The sequence below is a fragment of the Acomys minous genome, assembly GCF_964271855.1.
Source record: "Acomys minous genome assembly, chromosome: 7".
Lineage (NCBI taxonomy): Eukaryota > Metazoa > Chordata > Mammalia > Rodentia > Muridae > Acomys > Acomys minous.
This window is the reverse complement of record NC_140488.1, coordinates 17,587,695-17,613,724: the sequence shown is the minus strand read 5'-3', so window position 1 is coordinate 17,613,724 and position 26,030 is coordinate 17,587,695. Positions and strand designations below refer to the sequence as shown.

The window sequence follows — 26,030 nt, the reverse complement described above, 5'->3', positions numbered from 1 at the left end:
ACAATAAGCAGCTTTTATTTATCAAAATATTTAATTTTAATAACTGAAAAGAAACAAGACAAACAAGACAAAAAATCTTACTTTGCTTGATAAGACAACATACAAGTACTTGGCAGAGTGGATAGGACTAGATTTAGTGAATTCTTGCCATTTTAAGAGATTTTGGTGCCTATCTTCTATCACTTAGTTTTATATGCAAGGATGAATGAAAACACATATAACAAACCTCTCAGAAGTTTAAATATAGTTTATAACATATGGTGAAAGCCTAATATTAAAATTTTACTCACTTTAAAACATTGATTTTTATCATATTTTAAAATGAAACTCTCTTAAGATTAGAAGATTTAGTATGATTCTTAATATAATTTAATTAATATTGTTGGGCTATAAATCACCAGCATATACTTGCAAAGGGCAACATGATAGATATTAAGTTCAACATGTCAGCACTACATTTTGTCCTTGTAAGAATGCTAAGATATAAAACACTCATTTTTAAAAATATGAGATAGTGTCTGACTGTAGCTTAGGTTGCTCTGGTATCACTAAGTAGCCTAGACTGGCCTCTAACAGGCAGCAATCTCCTGCCTTCGCCGATTAATGTTAAGTCAGAAATGAAGTTAGTGAAAAATGAACCCAGAGCTTGAACTCAGGTGTTCTGGCTCCAGAAAATAAGTTATAAAATAGTGTGACATTAATTTCAACATGTGTGCACATGTGGGGATAAGGGGATGGATAGCATTTTAAGCTTCTACTGTAATCTCAGTTGGGTAATCTTTTCTGTTTTGTTTGTATTTTCTGTCTCTTGTCTATGTTTTCCCACTAATATTTCTATCTCCCAGCTTACTTTAATATTTATTCTGGCTAGTTTTATACCAACCTAATACAAGCCAGTATTATTTGGGAAGAGGGAATCTCAGTTAAGAAAATGTCCCCATGAGAATGGAAAGTAGGCATGTCTATGGTAGCATTTTCTTGATTTATTTGGGAATGCCCAGCTAACCAAGTGGAGTGGGGTTTGCCACCACTGAGCTGCAGCTCCTGGGTACTATAAGAAAGCAGGCTGAACAAGTTAGTAAGCAGAGTTCCTCTCTGGCCTTTGGTCATGGTGTTTTATCACACCAATACTAACCCTAACTAAAACAGAAATTGGTACCAGGTCCTTGGGTATTGCTGTGACAGACCTGAGCATGTTGTGGGGAGGATTGTGGAAGAACTTAGGAACTTTGCACTGGAAAAGCCCTGAGTGTTCAGAGCTTCATGAGATGTTCAGGAAATAAAGAATATAGGCCTGATAGGATAACAATTTAGATGTAATATGAATAAATTAATAAAATATATTTTAAAAAAAGAATATAGGCCTGGGATCAGTGCAGATGATGGAGACCTGGCCCGTGAAGTTTCAGAGGGAACTTTGTCCCTTAAAGACCTTATGGAGCCATTTGAAATTTTGAATTAAGACCCACCAAAGTAAAAATTGAGCTTTATTCAGACAATTAATACCTGCCAGCTAGGGATAAAGAATCAGATGTAATTAAAAAGATATCAGCTTCACTGAGGAAAAATTTTCTGGGAAGTGGGTCCTTATAGTCAAGACACAGAGATATGGTCCAAAGGTGGCCAAGGCTGTACCTTGTGCTAGCAACAAAAATTGATGACATGTGTTTCCCAAGTGTTATTGGTTGTGAAGGCACAAAGTGTTCATGAATAGCAGTTAAGTCTTTGCACTATGAAAGTCAAGGAGAAGTCAATGGTGAATGGATAGCCTAAGAGATATGTTGAGGATTGGCACCATCTGTGGGATAGAGTCCTTGAAGAGAAGAGCCCAAGAGAGGCTACTGGTAAAGGTGCAGTGTAGGTGGACTATAGATGCCAACATTTTGTGGATGCAAGGGCCATGGAATTCTCTCCAAGAAGAGCAGCAGCTGTGGAACAGAGCTGGACTGAGCCTAGAAGATAAGCTGTGTGTGCTGTGAAAAGCAAGTCTGGAAAAGTGTTGCTCCCAAGGCATCTTGGAACACAGGACATCATAAATGGGTCCCAAACACCAAGCATTGAACTTTTTACTTTGTTTGAACATTTGTTGTGATTTTATTTGATTGTAAATATCCTATGGTTATTCCTTGTTAGAGTAAGAAAGTATGTAATTTGTTTTTTATTTTACAGAAGCTAACAGTTAAAAGACTTTTAGAAGACTGGAATTTTAGAGAGACTTTAGATATTTCAGAGAAACTTTGAACTTGAAAGAGATGTTGGATGTCTTAAGGAGATTGGACTTCTAAAATGTTTGAAAATTTAAAGACCAAGGAGATATTAAAAGTTGAAATGTTTTATACTGTGATATTAATATTTAACTTGTCATCTTGGGGACAAATGAGAAAGGAAAGGTTCTAGTTGAGTAGTGATGCATTTTTGTATCATGTTGATAAGGAGTCAATTGTGGGGACTAGTTTTATGCCAATTTGACACAAAGTAGAATCATTTGGGGAGAGAGGATCTCAGCTATGAGAATGCCCCTGCAGACTAACTAACTGCAGATAAGCCTTGATTGATGATTGATATGGGAGAGTCCCAACTGCTGTGGACAGTACGATCCTTGGCTAGTGATTCTGGGTTCTATAAGAAAGAAGGGTGAGGAAGCCATGAAGTACAAGCCAGTACACACTATTCCTCCATGACCTCTGCATCTGCTTCTGACTTGTGGCATTCCTCTCCTGACTTCCTTCAATGACGGCTTGTGATGTGGAAGTGTAGGATGAAAGGAATCCTTTCCTCCCCAAGTTGTCTTAGGTTATGGTCTTTTATCACAGCAATAGAAACCCTAAGACAATACTTTTATCTTTTGTATTTCTATATTAATCTGAAAAAACTGTATGAAAATTCTTAAAATTATATTAACCAAGGGGTTTTCCTATAAAGTTTAAAGATGTATACATTCTAACTTCCAGGTAATCTCTACCATAATTTTGATATAATTCAGTGTTCGTAGCTATCTTGAGTTTGCAACTTAGGTACTTCCTTGTAAGAAAGGTGTTACTATGGATAAGGTAAATTAAAATGAGAGTAGATGTTATGGTCAATACCTTAATGTTTGCATGATTTTTTACATTGTTCTTGATTTTTTTATGCTATGAAATGTTTGAAAATGTAAGGATAGATGCTCTAATGTGGAAGAATTATGTCTCACATGCAAAAACACGACAAGGACTTATTTAAATTGGTATTTTTTGGGTAGCGGAATCCATAGCCCATAGGCTATTAAATTTACCTTTCAGTGGTTTGGGCAGAAAATGTGCTGCAGGCTTGTTCTTCTTCACATGGTTGCCTTTCATGATCTCTCCTTCTTTGTTCAGACCCAGATACCACCCTCGGCCAGATTGCTGCTGACGGTAGATCATCGAAGAGTATGTCACGTAATAATTTTCAAACACTGATTCTTTGAATTTGCACTCAGGTGTGAAATGTTCCTGCAACAAAAGTAAATAAGCAAAAAAAATCAATACTCATCAGGGTGTGAATTTCAGGTAGAATAGTTAGACTATGCCTCCAGAAGGTCAGGACTTACTTTGTTATATCTTTATAAAGGGTATTTTATTGGAATAGAATGCATTTTTGTCATTGGAAACCAAAAAAATTGCATATGGCAATTCATGTGATATTATAAGAGAACACTCTAAGTGAAAATGCGGTTGATCAGTGATTGGCTTTTGTTTCAGTAGGCAATAGGAAGATCTGGACAAGCCACATACTTGTGTGGTAGATTAATTCAAGAGCAAACAAATGTAAAGAACAGTCATAAAGCTGTTATATGGAGCTTTGTTCTCCTCAATAGTAAGTAAAAGAAAAGTGAACATTTAGGTTTGCATTTACTTTTTATACTATTATCTGTGTGTATGTGTGTGATGTATATGTGTTATGTGTGTTTGTAGTTTATGTGAATGTGGTGTGTATATGTGTGTTATGTGTATGTGCAATGTGTGTTTCTGTATGTGTGTGATGTGTGTGTGGTATGTGTGATGTGTGTGTGATGCGTATATGTATTGCAGTGTGTGTTTGTGTATGTATGTGTGTGTGTGTGTGTGTGTGTGTGTGATTCCTATATGGTGAGTGTGTATGTGTCTGTGTATGTGTGTGGTATATGTGTAGTGCTCATGTGTGGAGGTCAGAAAACATCTCTGTGAAGTAGCTTTCTCCTTTCATTTTTGCTTAGGTTCCAGGGCTTGAATTGGGGTCTCTAGGCTTTGTGGGCCAAGCATCTTTGCTTGCTGAGCATTCTGACCAGCCATGTGATGAATTCTCATAGATGTAGATTCTCAGGTTATCAGACGTTATGGTTGCCAGTTGCCCGAGTCTTAAAGCAGTGTTACAGTGCTGGCTGTCTAGATGTCTAAAATGATCCTATAATGAAAGCTTATTGTTCACCACAATGTAAACAAATTTGATTTTTTTGGTAGCTCATTGGATCTTAATTCAAACTTAACTCTAACCTCAGTGTTTCCTTAAAGTAACATTTACAAGCCAATCAAGGTCGTAACAACAAATTTACAAGAATTCTACAAATACAAGAGAAGAACCCAGAGAACTTTGAAGCCTGGAGTATGAGTGATTCTCTGGACTTGGACTTGCTATGTTTTCTTTAGAATGGGCCATTCTAATGTAAGTCTTCAAGGACAAAAGGTGACCTTCCTTTTAGTCTGGGTGTGTGTGTAAGCACATATCTAGAGAATTAGCATGCATTTAAGTGGCCATTTCTAAACTAGGGAAAACAGGAACAGATTTGAATCTCTAATTCACAGAGTAGCAGAGAGGGTCCTTGGAATAGAGATTTCAATTATGATATTATTAGATATTTCTCCTAAGTTGTTGCGATATTATCAAGAACAACAGTTGATAGTTATGCCTAATTCTTAAAGAACCCTTGATGTTCATGTTTTCTAGGCCACTGATCTTTTCTAAACAGCATCTCTGTGGTTCTTCTTTCCCTCATTTTCATATTTAATATCATGCTCAGCATACACGCCAGCTGAGCGGCAGCACCTGAAACATTCTAAAAGCCACTTAAGCCAAGCATTTCTCTGAAAAGAAATCATGTAAGCAGTTTTATTTTCTTTTTTATTAAATCCTACCTCACTCAGTAATATGCCTGATACCCCTATTTGCTCTACATAACACAGTTAATCAGAGTATCTTTGGGGGTTATATCATTCAGTCTAAGTACGCACCATAGATCTCTGAGGATTCATGCAAATTCAACCTACTAAAGCAAAAATGTACTTATGGGGCAACTGTCACATGGCAGAAACTTAAAAGAGTTCTATTTATGGGTTTTGAAAATTTCTCTTTGTGGGGTTTTCTCTAACACAAAGAAAGCCAAAGTATGCCTACAAAGATATTTGATGAAAAATCTCCACATTTTCTCTAGTGATGAGGAAATTTTCTGGAGTTCTTGGTGAATTAAATCTGATGATTTATACTTGGATAAAGTATTCATCCTTGGAAAGTAGATTTCCTTTCATAAAAAGTCAGAAAGCATTTGCAAGTAAATCTGGTGAATGATGCAGTTGAACAAGTTTGGTGACACTGTTCAACCATATGAACAAAATATTCCCAACTGCAGAATGAGTAGACAGGATCAATGTGTGTTCCAAGTCAGGTTTCCAAAACATGCTGTGCCTAACGTCTTGTGAGATAGCATTTATTCATTAATTTCCTGTACACTTTCAGATGGTATATTACGTACTTGAATGATACTTTTAAAATTGTAGATAATTAATGCATTGCCTCAACTTACTCTGTATCTGAAGGGATCAGGCAAACGACTAGAGGATAAAATGTATATACTGCCATAATTACAGAAAGAGTCTCAAAACTGTGTTGTCTGAGAAGAGAGGAGGAAATCAGACTTAATTCTGACACAGGCACTAAGGACATTCTCATAGACAGAGACAGAAGAGATCATTTTATCTGTGCCCTGAAGGATAGGAAAGAATTCAGCATGGAAATAAAAGAGCAATAGCTGAAACGGAAGTCAACACTTATTCTATCCCCCACTTAGCTCTCCATTCTTCTTTTAGTGTCTAGCATCTATCAAACTGCACTCGCTTGCAATTTGGACATTTGCATTCCTTCCTATCCTATTTCAGGATCCTGTGGCTTTTACCTTCCATACTTAAAGCCAGTGCTCTGGTGTATGACTTTAGGATTTCTTCAGCAGACTGTTCTAAGAAACTCCTAATTTGTCTTCCTTGTTCTCCTGGTGGGTTTGCTTTCCTAAACTAAGGTTCTCTTCCTCGTGAATCCTTAATGACTTCACCTTGCCTATAAAACAAGCAAGCAGTGACTGGATGTTTCCTTGAAAGTCATCATTCTTTGGTCCTCCAGCACTGAAACCACACATGCCTTTCCAAATGCCATTCATTTCTTTAGTAACCTATCCGTCCCTTTCTCGGCCTGCTAGCTTTCTTCTCATCCCTCAAGACCTACTTTAAATATAATTTCACTTTGAATTATATGTGATTTCTCCCAATCAGGACAGATTAAGTCTCTATCTACTCCTAGTTGCTCTATCTAGGTCAGGGGAATTGCTTCTGACTTACACCCATGCTGCCACGCCCCCACAACAATGACAGGTCATGTAGCCTAGCTCATTGCAGACCAGTTGATTAGTATGAATGATGGATTTCAGTGATTGAGACTAAATATTTGGAATTACATGACTTATTAGAGTATCAGTTTCTAAAACATCTGCAGGGAATTTCCTTTATACCACGGAATAAAATCAGCGATATTTATAAGGAGGCTGGCATTGCATGGACAGATCTTGCATGAGTGCTTTAACAGCTGTTAAGAATAATGTGGCACCTACGATGTTAAGAGGAAGTCTTGGCAATTGTTACAACTATTGGAAAATGGCAAGGAAGGACTCAATGAACTGAATGCTCTGTCACATCCTGGCAATTTCTTAGTCATTCCTACTAAATTTGGACTCAAATGCTCAGCAGAGAAGAAATGAGGCCAAAAAGAAAAAAAACATGTTGAAGCAACCAAAGGAGTGTTCTGTTCTCTGTGTGTGACACTGTCATTTTTATCCTGTGTTAGAATGAGTAGGCAGAAGAGGCTTGATTCTATTAAAATGAGGAAACATTAGCATCCCATTCTATGCAGAAGAGCCCAACAAAGGGGACAAGTGTCCAGTTGCATTTCCTTAGGACATAGCATCAATACAAATAAGTATAAATAATGGAAATTGTATTTGGCCCAAGCCAAGAAAGCCCTATTTTGAGGAAACCTTGTGGGATGTACATCAAGGAACAAATTTACTTTGATTGATTGTGACGGCCTGCTGACTGTTACCCTGAAAAAGGTACCATAGTGGTCTTGACAGAAAAGAGGAACTGAATGAAGGCAGCAATAGCTGTGCTCTGGATGAAAAAGGCAGTAGATAAATATCAGCCATCAAAATGGGTCTATGAGTTAACAATATCACATATCCCTTGCATGATTCCAGGAATTAGTTGATGTGAGTGTAAACTAAAAGGCAGTTTGGAACTTAAAATTTTAATATATTGATTGCTCTTAAATATTGTTTACCTCTTATGCTCATACATGTTTTGTTAGATAAATAATATTTTAGTTCATGAAATGATCAGTTTCTAGGAAGTCTATTTGATTCCCTTACAAGGTCAAGATTTGTTTCCTTTTGGTGAATGTTAAACTTCTTAACTATAGTGGAATGTATACCAGCTAGTTTTTATGATCATATTTTGGCAAAAGAATGAGGAACTGACATTTAGTGAACACATAGATACAAGAGTAATATCTAACAGTTCTCTTTCCAAACCCACTTTACCACATTATTAAGAAGTACATAATTTTTTGGAGGTTGACATAACAAAAACGATGAAATTATTTAGAAACCCTAATACATCAATAAAGCATACTAGGGAATATTTACAGCCAAGGAAGCTAAGGGTCATCTGCTCTTATTAGGACAGATAAGGACTCAATATAGACTTTGTAAGGCTCAATGAGTCATCCAGAATTCATATACAGTAACCTCAAGATCAAATGGTGTGCCAGAAACATTGCCCAAGAACACAAACCTTGAGAGTAGTGTAAACTGCTAAGACCTTTTAGAGTCTAAAGAAGCAGCTCTACCCTTTGTTGCTTCAGTCACAATGGCAAAGTATGGAGACAGTACAGTATCTTTGCCATGTTGGAGCTGGAGCCTGGTCGAAGGAGGCTTGGGATAGAACAGTAGCTGCTGTAAAGTGAGGCCAACAGGGCTTATAGCTGTGTCATCAGGAACCATGAGCTAAAACAACAAAGCTTAATTTCTCTGCATACATTTGTCAGTCAGGCTCTATAAACACATCTCCAATATTAAACAGACTCACCAAGATTAAATACCTTCATAATTAAAATAAGCAATTTGACAAACACAGGCCATAATAATAGCGTTTTTATCTGCCCCTTGCCCCCCCCCCCCCCCCCCGCCACTATATTCTTGTAGGTTAAACTATGATGCCACTGCAAGGTGACAGTGTTACATCTGTGGCTGTATCTCAGCAGGATAGGAAGCTGCAAGGACTAGCAGCAAGGACTAGCATGTAGACTGTAAATGTCCTTTTTACACATTTAGCCCCCACAACATATTTTTAGGTAGGCTGCATAGATACTCTTGGATCTGGGAAGAGTAAAATTATCTACTGAAGTGGTTGCTACAAAAACCGGCAACATTAAACCTGGGTAGCAAGGACTGTCATCACCTTTCACCTATGTGTGTTACATCAAGGACACACATGCTGATATAGGCTAATGTTTCTCAATATATTTTGTGTAACACGCCTATGACATTTTAAAAAGAGGGAGTACAGAACACAGAAAATAAAAATAGTTTAGAGATTTATGTATGGACATCAATAGAAACACACTGTTAACATCCCTGAAACATGATTTTTTTCAGAAAGTCCTATAAACATTTTAATAGATTTTGCTTTCTCTTTAGTGCTCCCAGTGACCTCTTTTCCCCTTCTATCTTCCAGCACATTTTCAGCAGACTAATCCTCCAATTAGTTTAGCAATTGCTGTCACTAGCAAGGGTCATTCATCTAATCCTGAACCATGTTCTAATGATAATTAATTTTCTGGATTTAAAATGTGCAGGTTATTTAAGTAGGTCTGATTGTGTATATAAGTTATTCCCCAGCTTATTGAAAATCATGAATAGATTAAAATCAGAGTTTCAGCTCTTTTGTAAGTAAATGAAAATTTAAAATATAAATTATACCCGTGGGGCGACAAGGAAACTACCTATCTTCCCTAGGTAGGCTTCTCTTCTATCAGGGGTCTCAAAATCCAGGACTAATTATTATATCCATTGCTTTGATGTTCTGTCCCTGGGTATATTTGAGGCAAATAAATTTCATTATCACTGGGTTCAAAGTGTGGTAAGGAAGAAGTTGAGGAAGAAGGAATCAACACATTGTTCTCTCTAGCCAAGCAAATGCATTAATTCATGATAAAGGAAGTATGGTTTTTCAATCATAAAAAAAAAGAAAAGAAAAACCCCACTGGACTAAGGTAGTTGAGAGCAGCTTATGTATAAAGCCCTGTCTTATAGCAGATGATCTATACAGATGTGACGTTAAAATTTATGTAAAGTATATCATATGATGAGACCTTTGAAGCTGCCTTGCACAAACTCGGGAGGGTTAATTGTAGCATGACGTCTTCCTAATAAACAGAAAGCTATTTATTTTATAGGAGAGACCTGACAAGTCAGCACTTTCCTACTAGGATAGAAACAGTAAGTGATAAATTGAGGAAAGGAGCCTAGAGATGAAGTGCATGCGCGTGTGTGCGTGCGTGCGTGTGTGCGTACGTGCGTGCGTGCGTGCGTGCGTGCGTGTGTGCGTGTGTGTGTGTGTGTGTGTTATATGTGCATGTCTGTGTGGGTATGTACAAAGTGTCTGTGGTGAGGTAGAAGCTGATGTTGGATGTCTTCCTTCACTGTTTCTACTTATTTATTTTGAAACAGCTTCTCTCACTGGGCCTATAAACTCAGGCTGCCTGGCTACTGATCTCCAGGGATCTGTTTACCTCTAATCACCCAATTCCTGTGCTAGGCTTAGAAATACACATGGTGCCTCCTGGCTTTACATGGGTACCACAGATCACATGGGTAATGAGGACCCAAACTCAGGTCCTCACACTTAGATAGCAGGCATTTTACAAAAAAAAAAAAAAAAAAAAAAAAAAATCTCCCTAGCCTGATAAACTCAATTTTCACAGCTTGGAAGGGGAGACGGGGAGGAAGAAGACAAAAGAGGGTAAAAAAGACCGAGTGGTGTATTTGAGGAGATGGCTCAGCAGTTAAAAGCTCATACCGCTTTTGCAGAGGACCCAGATTCAGTCGCCAGCACACACATGGTGCTTATATATAACTCCAGGTCTAGGAGAACCAACGCACTCTTCTGGCCTTTGTGGTCACCAGGCTCATGTGCACACATGTTAACATAGGTAAAACACTAATAAGCATAAAGTTAAAAAAACTTAAAAATAATTTATAAAGACATATGAATACTTAAGCTGAAAGACTAAAGAGAGGTGCCCGTAACAGAGACATGCATACATAGTTACATTTTTGTCTCTGTGTGTCCAAATAACTAAGAATTTCAGTTAAATTATAATGGGTTTGTCTTTTTTTTTTTTTTGTCTGTGAAATGATGGGAAAGTCTACCAGTCCTGTTAACTTTCTATGTTCCTGCCTGGGGATCCAATGAGAACCTGTATATGAATGAAACTCTAATGTAGTGTTTCTTCTGATAATAAGTGACCGGAAAACAGGGCAAACTAGATTCTTTCATTTTCAGAGTCTCTTTTCATTTAGAATCAATTTCCAGGAATAAGATACCTATGTGCCTTTTACTAATATAGAAAATATATATTCTACCCAAAATTAGGGCTACAAATGAATTATACTTTGCATTTAGTGTTCTCAAAGCTTGGTTCTCAGGAAACTGTTTTGTCTCCTTTCATTTTTTGTTTCTGTCGGCAGCAGCCTGAAATGGCTGCAGTGCTGTAATCCACAGCACTAAAAGAGAGAGAGAGAGAAGCATTTAATTAGGCCTTCTAAACGCCCATGCCACAAAGTAACTTAAAAGTACACATGGTAATTAGCAAGCATTCAAAAACAAATGTAAATTATGATTAACTGTATGCACACAGGGTTTGGGTTTTTGTTTTTTTGTTTTTGTTTTTGTTTGCTTCATACTGTTACAACAAAATTTCTTGATGTAATTTTTTTGTTTTGTTTTTGTTTTATTAAGAAAGGGTCTCTCTGTGTTCTTGTGTTCTGGCTGTTCTGGAACTTACTATGTAGACCAGGATGGCCTGAACTCACAGAGATCTACCTGCCTCTGCCTCCCTAGTAAGTGCTGGGATTAAAGGAGTGTACCAATCCTGCTCAGCTGTCTTGATGTCATTTTTATATTCCAGGATATTTCATGGGTTCTGTAATTTACCCTAGGTTCACTTCACAAAACATGGCAACATAGTGCTTTTCCCCCACAGTTCTTCCTTAATAAAAACTAGAACAATACGAGACCTGTCAATGAGGATTTACATACAATATTTTAGTTCCAGAATTCATTTACAGCTTTGTTCTAAGAAGCTGTGATTATTCAACCAACTAAAATGTAAGAACAGATAGGTATTGGGGGATTTATTAGATGGTGGTTGGCTCTTGGTAGGAGTATTGACAGCTCATATAACATAAAATAAGTAATTTTCAAAAAAGATTGAACATTTAAAAAAAAGAACAAATCAAAACAAAAACCACAAGCAGACCTGGTGACACACACTTTAATCTCAGCACTCAGGATGCAGAGGCAGGTGGATTTCTGAGTTCCAGGCCAGCCTAATCTACATAGAGAGATCCTATCTCAATAAACCAAAGCAAAGCAAAACAAAAACACACTATAATAAGCTAGAAATAAAAGAGAAGGAAAACAAACTCCCCTGTTACAAAGGCTAGTGGGTTATTTTTTACCAATGTATTAAAATTACATGTTTCTAAGGCCTCATTCAATTCTTAACTCTGATCAGTAAAGTGTAAAATAAAGGCAACCTGTTGATATTTTTGACAAAGCAAGATGACCCACATGTCTTCAAGATTGGGTGAATGGTCCAATACAGTATTTTCCTGGTCCAAAATTTCCAGCAGAATATAGAGTATTTAGTCAAAACAATTAGGTGCCCGAGGATAGACATAATTTTGCATAAAGAATGGTATATATTCTATTTTATTACGCAGTGATAGTGGTTGAAGAGAGGCAGCAAGGTAGAAGAGGGAACCCAAAGAGAAATGAGGGTGGAGATCAGACCTGGGGAGAGCAAGAATGGGAGGACAGAATGCCTGCAGAGAAAAGAGAAACTGTAGATGGGAGCATCTCTATAACAAGCTGGAGACCTAAGACAGGATAGAACTCCGGGAGGATGTGAGTGGGACTATAGCTGAAACACCTAGTAGCAGGGGTCATGAAGGAGTCCTCTAACTAGACAGGACTCCTAGTGGAGGAAGGAGAACACTAACTAACCCACAAAAATGTTGGTCCCAAACTTAGCCTTCTTACAAGACATGCAGGGATAAAGACACAACAGACAGAGCAGAGATTAAGGGAATATCCAAATAATGCTTGGCCCAACCCAAGACCCACCCCACTGAAGAGAGCCAACACTTGACAGTATTGATGATACTCTGCTATGCTTGTGGAAAGGACCCCATCAGAGTTGTCCTCTGAGAAGATCCATTGAGGAGTGGATCCAAATGGATGCTGAAACTCACAAACACTGGGTGAAGCACAGAAAGTCTAGTAGAAAGTAGAGCAAAGGGAAAAAACCTAGTTGATACGAGCTCCACAAGAAGACCAACAGATCCAAATAACCAGGGCCCTGAAGCACCAACCAGGGATGAGGCATGGACTGGACCTAGGTCCTCTACATAGATGTAATTGATGGGCAGCTCAGACTTCATATGGGTCCACTAGCAAGGGGAGTGGGGACTGTCTCTGACCTGGACTCTGCTGCCTACTTTTTGATAACTTCCCCCTGGCAGGACTGCCTTGCCAGCCAGGAGAAGGAGATGAACTCAGTCCTGATCCAACTTGATAAGCTGTGGTGGGTGGGTAAGGGGCTCCCCTTTTCTGATGAATAGGGGAGGGGGAAAGAGGTATAGAGGGTGGGACTAGGAGGATATATTTTGTTTTAATTGTGTGTATGTCTGTGTGGTTATGTGCTCTTAACTGTAGAACCCTGGGAGAAGAAAGAGGGCAATGAGCTCCATGGAGCTGGAGTTGGAGTTGGAGGCACTGTGAGCTATCCTTCATGAGTGCTGGTAAACAAACTTAGGTCTTCTGAAAGAGCAGAACACCCACTCATGGCTGAGCCATCTGTCCAGGCCCTAACTTACATGTTTGGAAGGTGAATAACAAGTATCAGAGACGAGTTAGGCATGCTGGAATATGCTTGTAGGCTGAGCACTTGGAAAGCTGAAGCTGTGGGGTTATCATGGGTTCAAAGTCACCTTGAGCTACCAAGTGAGTATTAAGCTAGCTAAAGATATTGTCTTTTAAGAAATAGTATCAGAAATGTTTTCTGATAGTAAAATGTCCCGTCTAGGCATTTTTTTTGGCATTCTTTTACCATGGTGCTTGGTGCTTTCTAATTTGTGGCAATGCTCCTCTCTGTAATAACATCAGAATGTGATCTAAGTCCATTTGCAAAATAATGACCTCTTAGGGACTTGTAGTCAGCGGGAGAGCAAGCTTAGTAGGTCGAATCTTTTAAAATAGTTCTTGCAAGCTCCAGCATGAAAATTAAAGTCTAAGAGTTCTGAAGAATTTCACAGAGATCCAACAAGCCAGCAGGGAAATGGAGAAAGTTATTTGTTCCTATATAAACTGGAAAGGATGTGGATAGCCTATTAAAGGAAAGCATACCAAGATAGGTGTACAGAATGTTTGGATATTCCGGGAAACTGTTGGAATCACTGTTTTGAATTGTGCTGCATAGGGGTTGTGCTAAATTGCATGGAGTCCCTATAGCTTAGAATAACTGGGAATCTCCTTAGTCAAAGATTTACCAAAAAGATTCCGTATAGTCCTGCTTGCACATGTAGGAGAGCGGTGCTAAACAAGAGCAATGACTGCTGAAAAATAAATTATTACAGTGTGTGTTCTACTGCAAACACCAAACCCAGTATGGGAGGGTACAGCACAAAGACCTCCCCTGTAAAGAGAGGGAGAACAGTCACAAGAGACACTGGATTGCTGCTACTTTGCATAACATTTCCTAATTACTTCTGTTGTTTGTTTACTGTGTGTGTCTGTGTGTGTGTGTGTGTGTGTGTGTGTGTGTGTGTGCGCGCGCATATGGAGGTCACAGGACAACTTGTGAAATTCATTTTTCTCCTTGCAAGATGTGCTTCTAGAGATCAAACTTGGTTTATCAGGTTTGGTTGGTGGCAAATTCCTTCACTTTCTGAGCCATCTCAAGGCCTTTAATACCTCTTAGTTTTGATCTTCATTTCTCTACTCTGAGAAAATTCTCTACTTCAAAGGTAAGGAAAAACAATAACAAAACAAACAAGACAGGAGGCATTGATAAGTAATTATATTTTAAGTTATTGTTGTTAATAGGAGAGTACAGATGCTGTGGTGCATGTGTGGGGGTCAGAGGACATCTTTTCAGGAGTTGGTTCTTTTCTTCCACTTTTAAGTGTGTTTTAAGATTTGAACTCACGTCCCCAGGCTTGTACAGAGAGCACCTTTATTCACTGAGACATCTTGCCAGACCAAGTCATTTCTTTATCAACTCAATTCTAAAAACACTTCATTCAAATAGTAGGTACGGGGTAGCACATACATGTGTACACATACACATACTCTCTCTTTCACACAGAGACACAAAGTAAATAATTTCTTTAAAAAAGTTAAATAATGGGAGTAACATTGTACTCAGGAGGCAGAGCCGGGCAGATCTCTGCGACTTTGAGGCCAGCCTGGTCAACATAGCGAGTTCCAGCTCAGCCAGGGCTATATAGGGCGACACTACATCAGAAAAATTAAGCAAGACCAAACCAGATGTTTAATATACAATTTTAACATCTGTTCACTTCTAGTCTCTGGCTTCTGACTGCAGGTAATTAATGTGTTTTCTGACTTTTATCTACAAGAGGGGATCTACATCCTGTGCCTCACCACAAGGATGGAAGAGACATGGCAAGCCACTACTCAGGGACCATAGAATTCCTTTCCTGCCTTCACTTTCAGCTTGCAGAATAAGCCAAAAAGACACCATCTTGTCCAGCCTACTGTCAACCTGAAATGGCTATAAAAGAAACCTGGCTATCAGTAAAGATAACTGGACTATAGGAGGCCCTTTCCATTTCTGTGAAGGGTTAATGCCCCATACATTAATTTCAGTGGTGATTTCAGGGCAAAGGTAACAATGTGCAAGGTTGCTTAGGTCTTAAAAAGCCTTAAGATTGTAAAACTAAAATTATTAGACCGTGAATCAGCAAGCAATATGATATTAAAGGGATTTCTGAAATAATCCAGCACTAATGGGCCAAATGACATTTCTGTGTCTCCTGTTAATTACTGTGCGGCAAGAAGTACAGCACTATTATCTTACTTCTTCTGTTCTAAATTGCCATGTCACCGGTTCTCCTTTCATAATGTAGCTGACTAATAAAAACAATAAGGAAAAAAATTAACAATACCGTATCTTTCATCAGTGCCTACTTTTGAAGTTCCCTACGACTATCTGAACAGTTATGGCGTTCTGGTGACAGGTATGGAACAGTTAAATGATGGTAGTGGTAACAAAGGTAATGATTATGATGGATTTGGGGTAGATTTGTTAAAGAAAATTACTCTCTGAAGAGCTCTGTGTGTGTGTGTGTGTGTGTGTGTGTGTGTGTGTGTGTGTGTGTGTGTGTGTGTGTATGTTGAAGAAATAAAACAAGAAATGCTCACACATTAGAATGTGGCTTTGGCACGGGAACATTCAGCTGTGCCAGAAATTCAGAGCAGAGAAGCAACTTCTGCCAGTGGAAGGTGAACTCACTGTGAGGCAGCAGGAGCTGACCAGTAACAGGCCATTAAGCTAAGGCAACTCGATCTGTAGAGCTGGACCAGGGTCCCAGAGGAAAGGAACAGTTTTAATACAGATCAGCAAGCAAGGAAAACTGCCACAACAGGGAGCAGCTTTGCATTTACCTCATGCAAATCTGTCTGCTTAACATTCTCCTAACCCATGCAAAGAACAGTCCATTCTTCTATTGAAAAACCTCAACCAAGTATTTCAGCGGATATGGGATTTTTCTTCTTCAGTGACTTCTCATGTACCCTAGAGATTTTAGAGTGACTTTACAGCACCATTACTGAATACAACTAGGCTTTTACCTTGTATAGGCCCAGGTGTAAGTGACGGAGTGAAGCAAGGTAATCTCCACAAACTCTCACTAGTGTGCATAAGGAACCCATGGAGAGAAACAGAATACAGAGAAAGTTGGATGAAATACAAAGACTGTTGATTTGTTTCTCCTAATTCTATGATCCTGTAAGGCCAAGATTTCATAGAGAAGGTAGGAAAATAAGCTGTCTCCTCTCTGTCGGCAAATATTTCTACTTCCTGTAGAAAACTAGCTGTGCTCGGGGATCGGGCAGTATCTGCATATGAGCCAGATACAAAAGTAACCCTATTTCTTCCCCGTATGCAACATCCATCCGCCTCTAAAAACAAGCCAAACAAGAAAACCACGTCTTTTAAAGAACTATGTACTGGCCCAAAATCTTTAAAAAGTGAATTAAAACAAAACATTCTGAAATATGAATATCACTACCATAAAGAGAATCATGTTTTTACAAGGTACACATAAACACTTAGATGTGTCACTGTGTTGCAATAAGTAAGACGATGGCTCTCTTTTTGTGTACAAACTGCCATTACTATGGTGCTGTCGATTCTTAGAACACGTAATACCATGGTTATGTAGAAACCACTGCAGTGATGCCTCAGCTCTGATCACCTGCTTTCTCTGAGTGTAGAGAATAAATGTGCAATATTCATGAAAAAAGTCCTAGTTGCTCAGTTTTAAAACACTTCTTATTTTCTGACATACTGCAACATTTTATCTTAATATGGTATCTTTAAAAGGTGTTTGTCAACATTAAATTTTCAAAATAGACAAGTGATACTCTTTATCAAAATATGTTAGTCAAAAATTCAAATATTTAGGGGATGTAGGCTATCCAGATGAGACCTGTGGTCCCATGGTGGGGGAGGAGCGCTGCCCCTGTCAGAGGTCTAGGGGAGGGGAATAGAGCTGAAGATGGAGGGAGGGTGGGAACAGGAAGTTACAAGTGAGGGGAAAACAATCAGGGTGTAATCTGAATAAATTATAATACATAAATACATTTAATATTGTTAGTTAAGTAAAAATGTAGTTGAAAATATAAAATAAAGTACACTATGAGAACGTATGAGAATGACTAGTGCTTTGTAAGCTTTGCCCAACTCTTACCAATTTAGAGTAATTTTCAGCATTCATGCTCAACAGTATAGACCATTCAAACATTTGCGTGTGAATCCAAGGTGCATAAATTATCTTTGCATGGGTTAGGAGCACTTAAACCTTAACAGAAACACAAAACTCAAAATAACAAATAATATTACAGGCATCTTTTTGATTTCCTGATCTTGGTCAATAAAATGTCCTTTCTTTACAATTAAATGCACATGATCACTTCTTACTTTGCTCTTTTACTGTGAAACTGTTAGAGCTGGCTCCAAAAGCCGCATGCTATAAAGGCTGAACTAGACAGCTAGGAGAGATGAATCTTCCAATAATATTCATGCTGAGAACAAAACTGTAACACTCCCTTAATATATCTTATCATTGTACTTTTATACCAATCATGCACAAAACAAAGTCCTTTTTTAAACATCTCTCCTGCCCAACATCTTTTAACGGCTCCCTGCTGCCCACAAGGTAAAATCTATATTCCATAGTCTTGCATACAGGGCCTTCATCAATATGGTACCTGATCTCTGACATTCCTCTCATGACATTCCTCTTCTCAATCTAGACTGAAGAAATAAGGCCAGAGCAAAAAGTAGCAGACATTTCTTTTCCTATTCTGAATGGAAACACACCTCCTATTGATGAAGTACAATTCTTTAAGCCTGGGATAAACAATATGGTTATAGACTCACTGGCTCACAAGGAATGAGGAATAGGCAGCTAATCGCTACTCAGTTTCTTTCATATGCTTGCATTACTAATCTTTAACCCTAAGAAATGGCTTGCACTTCTTGAACAACTATGCTGCTTCATGTCATGGTTCCCCACTCTGTGATTTAGCAGACAGTGTGCTTGTGCGGAGACTGCCAACAGGCATGCGATTCTTCGGAGGCTCCTTGCTAATAATTGGCACCTCATCTTTTCGCAGAGCACAGGAAAAAAAAAGAGTCAAACGTCAGCATGTCAGAAACCTTCAGGCTCAGCTTTGGCTGGAATGCAAAAGCACTTTCCCGATTGATTATTTCTGAAGACTTTTCACACCATCAAGGAAGAGGGTAGTGAAACTGTATCTGAACAGAAGGAAACTAAATTATTTATCTCAGACTAATTTTTACCAGATGGCTGGTGATGAAAAATCTTTCCTGGCAAATGCACTGTATATATTACCTCAAAGATAACTAGGGGGACTAAACATTAAATGCTCACAATACATTTATATTTAGTCTTTTGGCTATTTAAAATTTTTTTGAGAGAGGGTTTCACAGTAAATGGCCTATTGGTTTTGTCCTCACGGACACCACAGCTCCACCTTGGCAATGCTGGTTATTTCAGGCATGTGCCACTATGTCTGAGCTTATGGTTCATACTGATTCCACAGCAACTTCTTCTAAGTGTCAGTGTCTGATATATAAAAGAATATAGCCTCAAGCATTGTAAACAGCACCACCTACACTCATGGACTGCACTGGCATTTGGATTGCTTGTCATGTTTTAAGTTTGCAGATGTGCTAAGTCAGGGAGGTGGCTGGACCATCACCATCATCTCTATGACATCCTGCAACATCAGGAAAACACAAAGAACACATTTCTGAACAATGAAGTGTTCAGAACAACAGTCTTCGGAATTAAACTTCCCCATGTAGCTTCTTGCAGTCCTTCTAAAATTTACTTTCTAATGAAAAGAAATAGAGTTTGCTTACTCTATTTATCTATTTAACTCTATGATGTTTACTCTAGAAAAGTATCCATCATAAAGAAAATAGCGTATAGTCAATGTATATCCTTTTCCTTTTCTGACCCAGTTAGGACAGCAACTGGAAAGTAGTGTGGGTTTAGTAGCAAGATTTCTCTTCCCTGTCCTATCACATACTAACTCCTCTTCCTCTGAAGTCTACTATTGGGGAAAAGAAACACAGATTTGTAACTTTACACTCTGATCCCAATGGTTCATAAAAGTGTACCTGTGCTCATTGCAACCAAAGTAATGATTTTTCAGAAGACCTTACTTTTTCTCCACTTCTATAAAATCAGGTAAAGGTTCTTGACTCCAAAAGGAATTGGTGTGACAAATCAGTGTGGGATATGTATGGAGGGCCAGAGCTTCTAGGAATGCCTGTATATCCTGTTTCTTGTTAAACAGTTTCACCTCTGTCTGAGTTTAGTTATTCTATATACCATTTTATGATGCTGTTACTTAATCAAGTCAAGAAAGTGTCAAATGTATGCACTGGTTTTTCTAAACTGCATTCTGACACTCGCATTTTTCTGAAGGGTATGTATCATGATGTACACATACAGTCATACCATTGAAGCTATAAGTTCTGTAATCCAGACCTACTACAAGAAACTGAATATCTGCCAAAGAAAATACAAAGAAAGAAGGAACAGTTGGGGTATAAACCAAGTGAGCAAAATAAGGGTTGTATGAAGACTTTGAGGAACCACTGACAGACCTTCAGTTTTTGGTAGAACTCCACATGTTATGGCCAGTGGTAACGACTTACCCACTTTGTAGAACTAAAAAGAGACGCTACAAATCAAAAAGCTATCAAGCTATTGTAATTGGCATGTTTAGTTTTGTAAAGACATGTATGACTCCAATGAAAAGACAAAGAGATTGATGTTAAAGAGGCAATTGTTTGAGGACATATATATTTTTCTTCATTAATTTATTTGGATTAGATCTCAATTGTTATCCCCTTACTTGTATCCTTCTATTCCTCCCTCCCTCCTTCTTTCACCATATTCTCCTCCCCTAGGTCTGTGACAGAAGGGGACCTCCTCCCCCACCATATGGTCAGCCTATCAAGTCTCATCTTGGTAGCCTGCCTATTCTTTCTCTGAGTGTCACCAGGAGGGATGTCTCATGAAAGTCTTCACTTACCAGGAGATTGAGATTGATGCAAAGACCTCCTATTGGGACTCTAGGTGAGACAAGTATGGGAGAATGGGGAAATAGAAGGACCCAGAGGGTCCTAGAAACCTATAAGAAGAACATCATGACAGGCAGATACGGACCCACAGGGGTCTGCTCAAACTACTGCAACAACCAAGGACAATACACACAGTAAACATTGAACTCCTACTCAGATCTAGCCAATGGACAGGACATTATACACAGCTGTGTGGAGAGTGGGGACAGACTCTAATATATATATATTCTTAGCAGCGTTAAATCATTTAAAAAGAGTCAGTATTTAACCACAGTTGTTTATTGTATTTTGAATAAGCAATAATAGCTTCAATTTTCTCTGAGCCTGAGTCATAACCTAGTAGTAAATTAGATGCTTAGGAAGGTTTCTACTTCCTTTAGGCCACTGTACCATCATTTAAGGCATAATATGCTTACAATGGTTGATGAATATGTTTCTGACTCATTTCAGTAGGAGTTGGTTTTGCTGTACTACTGAGTTAAATGAATGTATTTGGTTTTTCCCCCTTAGAGCAATGTGGATGGGATAGTTTGAATATGATCTTCTTGCCAATTCCATTGTAACCTACAGAAAAAAGGTCTGTAATGCTTGGTTAAAGTGAAAGGTCCACTCTTTGGCTTTGGAACAAACCAATGCTAATGAGGCTACATGAAGAGGGATTTACAGGTTCTTTGACAACATCTAATTTAACTGTGTTAGTTGGCCATTAATATCAAATAAACTACAATTGTAGTAACATACTAAATTATAGCATAGATCTTATCAATCTACTTGACTCTGTCCAAGAGATTTCTGTCTTACCCAGAGTCAAAGACAAATTCCTGCCTTGATCTACTTATAACATGTGATGTGACAATTCATACTTCTCTACTCTCAGCTAACACTTGCCCTTTTTCATGTTACATCAATCATACTGGTTTACTTGCTTATCCCTTCAGCTCACTGTATGCCCATCTTAGGGTCTTTAAACATGAAGATACCTCTGCTTAGAGTATTATTTCTCCAGATAGCCATATGACTGTTATACTCCTATCTGTCTAATGCCATCTGAACACAGTGATGCTCTCAAACTACACTAACTCACTCAGCACAAAATAATTAATCTTACTGATACAGTCTACATGGTAAATGATATATGTATTTGTTTGCTCAATATCTGTCTACTCTTCTACAATGTGAGGTCAATGAAACAAAGGGCCATATTTTGTCCATTGTTACTGTCCAGCATGCAGAATAGTGACTGGTACTTTTCATTTCTGTCAATTTTTTTGAGCTGGATAAAAAGATGGCTGAATACCTATAAATTGGTAGATGGAAAGGTCCAATCATTATAGATCATTAAGGTCTCTGGATATTTTAAAATTAGATTTGTCATAAAATAGTCTATCTAGGTAGTTTTGGAGCCCTCAATTTTCAGTGTGGTTTTGAACTGGACTGTCATTATAAATTACCATTTCTATAACCAAATAAGTTTTATTAATACCTTTGAGATAAATATGAAGGAATATTCATAAAGCCATAGAATAAGATGAAAGGAAATAGTTACATACCTCTAAAAAGAGTGTCAACAAATAATTAACCAATAAGAGCGGTGATAGCTAATAAATTTGAAAGAACTGTATTGGTAATATGTGAAAGTAAAAGTGTCTCCGGAATGGCCTGGAAATGTTCATGTCTTGTGTTCGACAAAAGAATGAAATGAAATGCGAGAATGTGGTTGAGCTCATTAAGATTTGTTAGAGAAGCCGGGCGTGGTGGTGCATGCCTTTAATCCCAGCACGCGGGAGGCAGAGGCAGGCGGATCGCTGTGAGTTCGAGGCTGGCCTGGTCTACAAAGAGAGTCCAGGACAGCCAAGGCTACACAGAGAAACCCTGTCTCGCAAAAACCAAAAAAAAAAAAAAAAAAAAAAAAAAGATTTGTTAGAGATTGAAGTATTAAACAACTAAGAGGAGGCGAACTTAGCATTAGATTTTGATGGCTTTATCATGGGAAACTAACTGCACTAGGACTTAAATTGTTCACAGCTGTTCCATGGAAATTTGAGAAAGATATACAGAAAGACTCATAGCATATTTTTTATTTGCCATAGATTACATTTTTTCCACAACAAATACACTGTGATTGTTAAATAAGCAATAAACATAACTTACTAAGTAACAAGAAGAGAATAGTTTTTAAATCACTTCAGGACCACCATCTCCATGTTCTTTAGAGAAAGGACTAATGTGAGATGGCAAAACATGCTGAAGAAGAAAGGGGGAAAAAAAGAATGATTTTAACTGGCAGTGTAGTGCTATGGTGTGATATTTAGGTAGAAGGCATGAGGTCCTGAAGTTCAGTCCTTAGCACCATACTGACTCAGCTTGATTTGGAAATTATATTTTATAGAAAAAGAATCATTTATCCCGTTTGTACTGCTTAGGTTTGTTGTTGCTTTCACGCTTGTTTCATTTTGGAAGAGGGAGCTTCATTTGAGAAAACGCCCCCACCAGACTGATTTGTGAGGAATTTTCCTGGCTGATGGTTGATGTAGGAAGGCCCAGCTCACTATGGGCCATGTGACTCCTGGACAGGTGGTTCTGGAAGATGATGAAGATGTTGAAGATGAACATAGGCCAGCAGTGGTGGTGCATGCCTTGATTCCCAGCACTCCCGAGGCAGAGGCAGGCAGATCTCTGTGAGTTCTAAGCCAGCTTGGTCTACAGAGGGAGTTGGAAGACAGCCAGGGCTATACATAGAAACCCAGTATCAAAACAAACAAACAAACAAACAAACACCCAAAACAAACAAGCAGACAAACAAAACAGATAAGCAAGCCAGTAAATATTCCTCCATGGCCTGTGCCACCACAAAGTTCTTGAATTCCATCAATGATAGAGTGTGACTGCAATGTGTAAGACAAATTCAACTCTTTCCAAGTTGTTTTTGAGCTTGGGTTTACCAATAGAAATAGAAAACAAACTAGAACAGGCCATGGTGAAGTCAACAGGTCTATCAGAATGAAATTCCTATCTTGCTGATAAATGAACTCAGAAGTAACCAAACATCTTCCATGCCTCTGACAAAAGTTGAGATTCAGAGGTTTGATCTAAGGTAATGAAGGTTGGCTGTGTTCCTTGTGAGATTAAAGTAATTTCTTCTGGATTGAAAGTAATGGGCAGTATCCTGGAGTTGTATCAGTGGAAGGCACTATGCACATTGGGCCCTGTAGTTGTTCTTTCCACAGAAAGTTGTTTTTAAGACAGACTTTCTTACTCTCTTTAACTGAGAAATTGCAAACAAGAGAATGCCTTTCAAACATTCCTAATGAAGAATCTATGGCAAATACCACCCCAAGCTGTTGTACTGTACACACTTATGTTCTTTATTTTATGTTCTAGATTAAGGGAATAGGTTGTAAAGGAAATAACCAGGAGAAGTAGAAGTAACCGGGAGAGCAGTAATTACAATCTAGATGTGAGTTTAGGCAAGGACTGCAGACTATGTGCATCAGTCCTTTTATCCTTCAAAAGGAAGGAATGAAAAGTGTTCTCACTATAAACTTGTTGGGGAGGTAATGTAGGTTAAGGTTTATAAAAAGCCATATAGTTCACAATACAGCATGGTATTTTCCTTTTTCTTTTTTTGAGACAAGGTCTGTTTATGTAGCTCTGGAACTCACTATGTAGACCAGGCAGGCCTCAAACACACAGAGATCTGCCTACCTCTTTTCTCCCAAGTACTGGGACTAAAAGCCTGAATCACATCGTGTCCAGCAATCTTGATTTTCTTAATTAGATGCTTGCACGTCTAGAAAGAGAGGGCCGTAGTTTACTAAGCTTGCTACCGCATAAAACCAATTACTTTGTGCTTGGAAATAACAACAACATAGTCTATTTCCATATAGACCAGTGATTCTCAACCTGTGGGTCAGAACCCCATTGGGGGTAATATATCAGATATCCTGCATATCATATATCTACATTACAATTCGTAACAGTACTAAAATTACTATTATGAAGTAGCAACGAAATATTTTATGGTCAGGAGTCACCACAACATGAAGAACTGTATTTAAAGAGTCATAGCAATAGGAAGGTTGAGAACTGCTGATATGGACCCAGAACTAGGGAACTTAGAGCCTACGGTAGATGCATTTTTAGTTTAATAAAATGCAGTTTTATATGATGGTTGTACACATTTACTCTCCTACCAAGACTTAGTGATGACTTGAAGTTGGGAGGCAGTAGATAATGGAAAGCAGGAAGTACACATGTACAAAATGACCATCATTTCCGTTAACAGGGGCAATAAATGCATCAAAATGACATTTTCAGCACAGTGAATGCTGCTAACAGAATCACTTCACCCCAATGTATAAAGCATGGCAGTAGTAGCACTTGAATACAGCATCAAGTCCACTTCAGTGTAGTTTTCAGTGTCTAGGGTTCCTGAAGTGGGGTAGTGGTGGCAGTCATTAAAACCTTTTGTGTGGCTATTGTAAAGGATGTAGTTTCCTTAATTTCTTTCTCAGCCTGCTTGTCATTTGTATACAGCAGGGCTCGATTTTTTGGGGGGGGGGAGTTGATTTTGTATCCAGCCACTTTCCTGAAGGTGTTTGTCAGCTGTAGGTGTCCCTTGATAGAATTTGGGTGGTCACTAATGTATACTATCATATCATCTGTGAATAGTGATCATTTCACTTCTTCCTTTCCAATTTGTATCTCCTTGATCTCCTTTAGTTATCTTACTGCTCTAGCTAGGACTTCAAGTACACAGTTGTTGTTATTCATCAGAACAGGACACCTTCAAAGAAAGCTTCTAATCCCAATTGGTCCAGCATTTCAGACTGTCCCACACAGGACTTTTATTAAGCCTAGAATTACTCAACATTTAGAAACAGGACCACAAATGTTATTCCTGGCTTGTTTAATCATTTTCCCCAATTTTATTTGGGTACCTACAAAGGTATTATTCATCCCAAATCAGCCTGAAGAAACCTTAAAAAAATGACACCCATTTCCCCTAAGGCGGCTTGGGTAGGTTTCTGTTTGCTCTCTTGGGCTGCAGATGATTATTTTCATCAGGAGTTGGTTATATATTATTACTGGTCACATACAGAGAGAAAATAAATGTGGTTGAACTCAGGGATGTCTCTCTTTTCCTTTATTTTTTCTGTGTAGGTCAGGAGATAGGGGTTGAAAAGAAAGATGGAGGAATATAGAAATCTATAGGGAGGATAGAACAAAATGTAGATTATTGAATCTACTCCTCAACTTAAGGCCTTAATTGTTACTCACAAATAAGGTTATTTTTAATTCATTAGTATAGAATTCTGTATATTGATGCAAATAAAATAAGTTTAATTTTGATACATTGATATAGAATTCAAATTTAAGCTTATTCTTAACACACATTATATAGATTCCTACTCTAATATGAGGTATGTAGCCATACAACTCAATTATAATACAACATTTACTTCCAATACCTTGAAAGTTGTATTGCAGGCTGTTTAGGATAA

General features: G+C 38.3%; 1 protein-coding gene across 5 annotated transcripts in view; it reads right to left on the bottom strand.

The window, feature by feature from the left end:
- Positions 1-26,030, bottom strand: part of FGF13 (fibroblast growth factor 13) — a 511,366-nt gene that overhangs the window by 1,647 nt on the left and 483,689 nt on the right. For all 5 annotated transcript variants that reach the window (XM_084789203.1, XM_084789202.1, XM_084789206.1 and 2 more), the window contains one exon: positions 3,272-3,470. In XM_084789203.1, the coding sequence (XP_084645329.1) occupies positions 3,272-3,470 (199 nt within the window). The remainder of the gene's footprint in view (positions 1-3,271; positions 3,471-26,030) is intronic.